Source organism: Bos javanicus, chromosome 29 (assembly GCF_032452875.1).
Source record: "Bos javanicus breed banteng chromosome 29, ARS-OSU_banteng_1.0, whole genome shotgun sequence".
Taxonomy (NCBI): Eukaryota; Metazoa; Chordata; class Mammalia; order Artiodactyla; family Bovidae; genus Bos; species Bos javanicus.
The window spans coordinates 47,434,573-47,442,489 of NC_083896.1; the positions used below are offsets into that span (position 1 = coordinate 47,434,573).

Sequence of the window (7,917 nt, forward strand, 5' to 3'; positions counted from 1 at the left end):
CGTTAGTCTCTTCTTTCCATCCAAACAAAACATCTAGTGGTTAAAAAAAATAGTAACTTTCAAAACCAGGGAATTGAAATGTGTCTTTAGCCCAGTTTCTCAGATACAATCATACATCTTAAGACATCAGTTTGGCACAGATTCCACCATCATCACAAGCAGATTCTTTCAAGTAAAACCTTCAAGTGTGTCTGCAGGCTGCATCCTCATCTATTAAATAACAACGTACAGCAAAATACTTTTAACGTTTTGATCACCCCCCGCCCCCACCCCATTGTCCCACAGCGCCTCCAACAGCGGGGACCCCTTGCTCCAGCTGATCCTCCCCCTGTGGGCAAGGGCGCTCCCAGCCGTAGCAAACGCACAAGTGTCCCGTTTACAGCAGTCCCCTCCAAGCCAGGACGGGGGCTCCTTGCTGCGTTGACGTGCTGGTTGTTTGAGATAAACAGGAAGGGTTGGGGGTGTATTCCGTTGGCCTGGGCGGAGCAGCCGGCTGCCAGGTGGGAAGAGCGAGAGCACGGAAGTCAGGGGTGGAGCCCTGCACGCCCCGGTCGGCTTGGACGGCGGGGACTCCAGGCCTCTGTCGTCTGGTCTGCACCCCGGTCCTGGCAGCCCGAGCTCGGAGCCGGCCGCGGGGCGGGGACGCTCACGGCCTCCGCTCCCTCCCCGGGGCGGGAGCTAAGCTCGGCCTCCCCGGTCCCTGTCCCGCGGCCTCCTCTGCTGCCGCCGCCGCCGCTGCCGCATGGAAGCGGCCCTGCCCGGGGGAGGAGGCCTGGCCTGGCCGCCACGCAGCCCGGCCGTGCCCAGGAGCAGCCGCACCATCTCGTGGTCCTTGCGGTCCAGCACGCGGGGCAGGAAGAGAGAGGACTTCTGCGTGCGGCGTGTCTTGAAGCCCCGGCGGGGCCGGCCCTTGCCGTTCACGGACACGTACCACAGTCTCTCGGCGCTGGGCTGGCGCCGAGCCCCGCGCCCGCTGGGCGCTGTGCGGTACAGCCGGGAGGCGTAGGTGTTGTAGCCCAGCTCGTGGATGCGCTCCACGAACTCGCACTCGGCGTTGTAGCTCTCCTGCGGGGCGGGCGGGGGCCGGGGTCAGCGCACAGAGCCCCCCGAGGACGCAGGCGGGGAGGGGAGCCCTGGGCCGGGGTCTGGGGCGGGTGGGGTGGGGACCGCCCCGTCTGGCAGGCGGGCGTCTGGACGGACAAACGCAGAATGGAAGGAGCTTTTGCCAGCGCCCCCCGCGGGCTGCTGTGGGGTGTCTTCAGTTAGGGGGCTGGGCAAGGGGCAGGTATGTCTTATGCCAGCCTAGGCTCTAGTCCCAGCTGTAGGTGGACAGACACACCAAGCCCCCTCCAGCACTGTTCCCCTCCCCCCCCCACCCCGCACTGTGCCAAGGGGCACAGGGACAGCTGGCCAGGAGGACTGGCCTCTTCTCTGGGAACTGACCATGAGGTGGGAGACCCTCAGGGCCCCTCTCCATCAGCAGAGGGGGGAAGGGTGCAGGTGGCCCAGTGGACCGCAGCCCCATTCTCCGGGGTCACAGGCTGTTCGGGGCCAGACCTACAGACTGGGAAGCTTATGATCCCCGAGGACCTCAGGAAGCAAGATGGGAAGCGCCAGCCATTTCTCTCTGGTGACTCAGGAGCCCCGAGGCAAGGCTGGAGAGCCTCCCCCCATAACCGCAGCCCCTCCTCTGTGCTCTGCCGCCCCTCAGTGGATGCTCGGGGCTCTTTGGGTCTGCATACGGATGCCACTGCCTGAGATTTTACAGACGGGGAAACTGAGGTCCAGAGGGGTGCCAGACCCCAAATCACAGAGGGATCTGATGCCCCTGAGGCCTGTGCCCACCCCCTGCGTGTTGTGGGGCCCTCTGGGGTGGGTGGATGGGAGGCCTCAGGACAGACCTGCCCCATCCGCATGCCGCACGCTGCTTCAGCATCTTACACCTGCCGCCCCACCCCAGCCCACATTGAGTGTCTGTGAAAACCTCAGCAGCTGAACCAGCTCTCCTCCCAGGCCCCTCTGTCCTGGAGAAGGTACCTCCTCCCGGGCTGAGGCCCGTCCTGCAGGAAGCCTGGTGGGTTTGCTCTTTGCTGGGACACTTGGGGGCGGGGGCCATTGAAGGGACACAGAGCTGTGACAGGGGCTCAGGCCCTATAGGAGGGCTTCTTGGGGGCGGAACATTGTTTGCACCTTGAGGGGGCTCCTGGATGGGGGGAGGCTATGGGTAAAGGGCCAAGACGAGCTAGAAAAAGGCATCACAGACGCACCAGGACGGCAGGTCCCAGTGCCTGTCCCACCCCCGCGGTCCCATCCCAGACTCTGCTCCCCAGGGGCCCTCCCCAGAGCCACCCCAACCCCGGGGTCCACCTGCTCAGACTGTACTCCTTGCCATCACCCTCGTCCTCAGGGAGGCTGCTCCTCCTTCTCAGCTTTGCCAGCTCCTGGCGCTGCTCCAGAAAAATCAGCCAGGGCAGGGCAGAGGCGGGGACCAGGCAGAGGTGCACAGGGAAGGCGGGCACCCTCCCAGTGGGGTGACAGTTGAAGGGGAGGGCATGTTCCCGTGGGGCAGGAGGGGGCAGGAGGGGGCAGGAGGGGGCAGGGGCACCCCGGGCGGTAGAGTACAGGGAAAGCGTGGGGTCGGGGCTGGGAACAGCAGGGCTTGTTCTAGAGAAGCCAAGGGGTCCGGAGCCTGAGTGGGGATGGGAGCTGTGAACTGACGGTGGGAGGAGGAGGCAGAAGGTGGTCTGGGTTGCTCCACTGTGAGCTGAGCTAAGGAATCTGGGTGATAATCTGGGGGCGATGGGGCATTCCTGGAGGCCATTAGGTGAGTGGATTTGCAGTTTAGGGAGATGACTGATCAGTACCTAGCACAGAGTGTGACATATGGTAAGTGCCCAGGACACTGAGGAATGAATGCCAGGTGGATGGAAGGAAAGAAAGGTGGATGGATGGGTGTTGATGGGTGGATGTGTGAATGGATGGATGGACAGACAGATAGATGGATGGAAGGAGACAGGAGGGAGGGAAGGGGGCTGTGGACTGGAGGAAGGAGACCTGGAGGCCAGTAGCTGGGTCCCGAGACTGCTGTGACGGTCCAGCTGGGAGAGGATGAGGGCCTGAGATATAAGGGCATGGGGCGGGGTGGAGGGAGGCCAAAGCTGAAGACAGGGATTCAGGAAGTGTGTTCGAGGACTTGGAGGCAGACTGAGTGTGCGGCTGAGAAAGAAGCAGGTGTCCACCAGGACTCCCGGCTGACCTTGGGTTTAAGTGAGTGGCTGGCGGGGTAACAACCACGGAAGGGGAGTTGGGGGAGCTTCTGGATTCAGCTGGAGGTGTGCTGCCCTCTGCCAGGTGGTCTCTGAGCCATCAGGACATTTGGGGGGACCTATAACTCTGAAGGGAGGTCAGGACTGGGATTGGGGGCTGTCAGAAGCAAGGGCCGCTGACCCAGAGTGGATGAGCTAGCCTGGAGGGCGAGAAGCAAGGTGATGGCAAAGACCAGGGACTCAGATAGTCAAGAGGCAGGGCAGTCGGAGCAGCACTCACGGGCAAATTGGGGCACCCAGGACGGGGACAAGGGGTGGCAGGAGTGGCCCCTGGGCTGCCTCACCTTCCAGCTTATCTGCAACATAGTGAGGCCTCCCATGCCAGGCGCTCTGCCAAGTCCCACCCCACCCAGCTAGACCACCGGGCTACCCGCGTGGGACCAGGAACCTCTCCTCTTCCGTCCCCGAAGCCAGCGCTGCCAGCTCTCAGAGACAGAAGCCATAGGGAGACTCTAGTCCACTGGGCACGCATAATTCTGCCCCCCCAGGGTCCTGGCCTGGGTCTCCCATGGAAGAGATGGCAGCAGCCAGATGCTTCCTCTCCTGATTCCAGCTCTACCTGCCTCCCTGTGTGAACAAAGGCCGCCCCTGGTCAGTGAGACCTGCACAAGCACTGCACGCCAGTTAGGCCTCCCCTCACCATCAGAGATGGGAGGGACTGTGGGTGGTCCCAGCCCATTTCAGGAACAGAAAGTCAGTTTTGCTCACTCCGCACCAAGGGGGAGGGCTGGAGGGGTCTGGAAAGCCACCGTCCACCTCAAGAAAAAGTCAGACCAGACCCTGGGCTAAGGGCATGTGTTTATAAACCACACTTGGTGTTTACAGACTAGAGGAGGCTGGGCACCCGAGGGTCCCTCTTCCCAGACATAGACTCCCCCAGGTCACAGAAAGCAAATGGGTATCTTCCTACTTCTGCATTTCCTTTAGCCAAACCGTGAAAAATCTGTGATGGAAAAAGCTGCTTAAAGGAGGATTTCCCTGAATTTCTTGACGGTGCTTTGCCTGACTTCAGACAGGCGGGGAAATGTCTCTGTTTCCCCTGCAAATGCAATCGAACGGAGGAGATGGTCCTTGCCTGCGTCGTCTAGGTGACGGGGGGGCGGGGGGGGGGGAAGCCTCTCACTGCCCAGGGAGCATCAGCGGAATTGCATGTAATGACTAGTTGGAGGTAGGCAACTTCCTAGGACATGTATTTCACTCCATGTATGCCCCGCCCCTGGGGGACGGACACCGCCAACGCCCACAGTCACAGGACCCCTTGTTGTATAGAGACCCAGATGGTACAAAGACTGGGCTCCAAACCTATGTGCCTGGGACGTGGGCCCCATCGCCCTCTTGGTTCCCTCCTACCGACTCACAGCTCTTGCCTTTCCGCCCTGTTCCTCACTCTGGTCTCAGGAATGCTCTGTCTGGGTGAGCCCACAGAAGACCTTTTGCCTCCTGGACACCCTTGCTTCATCCCCAGGCTCGCCAGGGTCCGTTTATCTTGGTAGAAACTTGGGGCACAACCTCTCCTCTCCTCCCAGTTACCTTGAAGGTGACCACAGAATGCCTGGGGAAGCGTTTTCTCACCCTACAGCACTGGAGAACATAGGATATCTCTACCCCGTCAGCTGGCAGCCGCCTCTAAGCAGAATCGGGCGGAAGAGCACCGGGTGGGGAGCCATGGGACCTGGGGTGCTGGTCCCTGCATGTCCCCGGACAGAGCGTTACGCTGCCCGTGTCCCTGTGTGTCCTCTGATGTAACGTCCAAGGGAGCCAGCTGCTCCGTTTGTGCCCTGCCCCCAACACGAGCCCCTGGACTCACCGAAGCATAGAGCCGACCCCTCTTGTTCATGGCCAGGTACCGCCCGGAGAAGAGCCCCTTGATGGCCACAACGCCCACTTCCACCGCCGTTATCTCCAGGATGCCTGTGAGGAGTCGGACAGCCTGTCACTCCCTCCACGTCCCACAGAGCCTGGCAGGGAGGGCTGGACACCCCATTTCCCTGCGCCAGCTCTGGGGGGGCGGTGCGGGTGCTGAGGGCAACCCACACTGAAAGGGGGTGACTTTGGAAGTTTGGGGGAGGGAGAAACCCCTGGGTGGAGGTGCAGAACGGGGAACACCAGGGAAGGTGTCTGCAAGGAGAGGAACGCAAACCTGGGAGGGAAGGAAACCGGTACTTCCCCACGCTGGACGTGAGCTCCCTGGAGCCTCCCCAGCACTCAGTGAGCTAGTTTCATGATGGGCTGGCCAGACGCGCCAGCTGAGACTGGGGCTGAGGGACTTGCCCAGGATGGCACACAGGTGTCTGAACCAGGATTCAAACCTCTTGAACGTGGCAGTGTCTGGGCTCACTGGAGTGCCTCTGGGGGCCTGGGAGGGGGAGCTGGGCCCTTGGCAAGGTCGGTTGATAATGGGATCCACCAGTGTATTGAGGGTGCCACCCAAACCTGCTGGCAGTGGGCGTGGGTGGGAGATAATTGTGTCGAGCCTGTAGGGTGTTGGCAGGGAGCTCACAAAGGGCAGCCGCCTGTGTTCACCCACTCCCCACCCAATGGAAGACAATTTAAATCTCCCCTAATGCCTTCGGTTAGGACCGAGGGCACTTTTTTTTCTCCCTGGGGAGCCTGCAACAAAGCCCCACGTGGGGCCACGGTGCCCCTGGGGTAACAGCCGGTGCCCTCTCCAGGGGGCGCCTGTTCGGTCCAGCGTCTTGCCTCTGGCACATGTCAGCGATCACAGGGCCAGGCCGCCGGTCGCCAGAGGCTTGCCCCGAGCGTGCGGGGCCGGGAGGCACAGGATGCCAGCCTCTGGGCTCTCTGGGGCGCAGGCTGGGCGGATTCCCCCCGCCCCGCTCCGTCGCCCCGTCGCGCCGGCCTGAAGACCATAGTACCCGCGTCTGGATGTGGGACCAGGGCGGCTCTGGGCCGCCCGCCTTGGATGCCTCAAGAATTTGGATGCTCTGCGACTCCCGGGAGTGGGAGGGGAGACTGCATTTGGACAGAACCGAAGAATCGCTACCAGGCGGGCTCAGGGGCTTTCGCAGTCCCGTCCCGCGCGCAGTGGACGCCCTGGTAACATTTGGCCTCCACCGCGCGGCTCCGGAGGCGTCTTCCGAAGACGCCCTCGCCGCGGCTTTCCTGGAGGAAGCAGAGTTGTCCGGCCGCCTCTGGAATACACGGCGCCTTTTCCTGAGCCCGGGGCAGGGGGAGGAGCAGATCACGGGGTGCAGCGGGGGACCCCGATTCTCTGGCCACACACCCCGCCCACTGAGCTCCTGCCCGGCCCCGAGCTCGGGTCTCCAGCTCCTCACTGAGCGGAGCTGCGTCGAATCCCCACGGCCCTGCGCTCCTCCTCGAGAAAGGACTCCGCACGAGCCCGGGTCCCCGTGGCCAGAGGAGCCAAACCTTGGGACCTTGCGGGACTCCGGCTCGAGCGCAGTCCGGGCGCGGATTCCGGCTGCGGGGCGGGGTGACAGTGTGTCTGCGCCCGCAGCACCAGGTGGACGCCCCTGCGTGCTCCTAAGCCGCATCCTGTGGCCCCCCACCGGCGACCCAGGAGCTCATCCCGCCGGTCGCTCGGCGGCCGAGGGCAGAGGCGGGAGGGCTGGGGACTCCGGTCTGGGGACACGATTCTCTATCCTTGCGGTCGCCTCCCAGGATCCCCGGGAGTCCCGCTCTGTCAGGCGAGCTTCTTCCGCGCGCCGGGGCGGCCACCTGGGTGGCCGCGAGCCGGGAGGGCGGAGGGGATGGCGGGGAGCCCCGAGGTCGGCAGGAGCACAAGGGGTCGAAATAATAAAGAGGACGATAAACGCCTTGTCCAGGGCCTTTTCTCCGAAAAACTCAAAGGGCTCAGATTTGTCAGGACCACCGAACCCAACCGAGCGGGGAGTCCCCGGACGGCTTTCCTCACACCTCCTCGGACCAGAGGCGGCGGGGCGCCGGGGGCAGCCACCAGCCGCGGCCTCTTCGGACGTGACCCCCCGCCCCCCCCCCCACCCCAGATCCCCTCTCTTCAGCTCCCAGACGTTGGGGGAGCCCAGGGGACCCCGGCGGTCTCCCTCAGGCCGCAGCGTTGGTCCGCGTCCCCGGGCGGGCACCCTTGCCTGGCCAGCCCCCGCGTGGGCACCGCTCCTTCCGGGGGCGCCGGACACTCACTGTAGGCACTGTTCTCCAGGCTGCCGTTGACGCGGCCGCTCGGGTGCAGCTGGAGGTGGTACTTCGTGGCGCAGTAGAGCTTGCGGCGCCGGGGCGCCCCGCCGAGGTGCTCGTAGACGCCGCCGCGGCCGCCCGCATCCCGCCGCGGCCGCGCCACGGGGCCCGCGGCCGGCCAGCCGGGCTCCAGCAGGCTGAGCAGCAGCAGCCAGATCAGGTCCATCGTGGCATCGCGCCCGCCTCGCGGCGGCGGCTGCAGGCGAGCGCGGCGCCCATGGAAGGGACGGCGAGCCGAGCCGGGGCGAGGTGCTCGGAGCCCGCTCCCGCGCCTGGCGGTGCCGACTCCGGCTCCGCGGAGCGGGGGAGGGGAGGGGAGGGGAGGGGAGGGGGGCGGTGGGTGCGAGGGAGGGAGAGGGAGACAGAGAGAGAGAGAGATCCTTTAATTTTCACCCCG

General features: G+C 64.0%; 1 protein-coding gene across 1 annotated transcript; it reads right to left on the reverse strand.

Moving 5' to 3' along the window:
• Positions 1 to 678: 678 nt before the first annotated feature.
• Positions 679 to 7,686, reverse strand: FGF3 (fibroblast growth factor 3). The gene is made up of 3 exons (XM_061407657.1): positions 7,467 to 7,686; positions 5,134 to 5,237; positions 679 to 1,065 (listed from the first exon to the last, which is right to left on the reverse strand). Exons 1-3 carry the CDS (start codon positions 7,684 to 7,686, stop codon positions 679 to 681), a joined length of 711 nt encoding a protein of 236 aa, XP_061263641.1.
• Positions 7,687 to 7,917: the final 231 nt, after the last annotated feature.

What these genes read in the sequence shown, in the direction of transcription:
- FGF3 (XM_061407657.1), bottom strand. Translation starts at nt 7,686, where the DNA reads ATGGACCTGATCTGGCTGCTGCTGCTCAGCCTGCTGGAGCCCGGCTGG. An exon ending in CCTGGAGAACAGTGCCTACA is followed by an intron (nt 5,238 to 7,466) that starts GTGAGTGTCCGG and finishes GACTCCTCACAG; the next exon opens with GCATCCTGGAGATAACGGCG. An exon ending in GGGGTCGGCTCTATGCTTCG is followed by an intron (nt 1,066 to 5,133) that starts GTGAGTCCAGGG and finishes CCCGCCCCGCAG; the next exon opens with GAGAGCTACAACGCCGAGTG.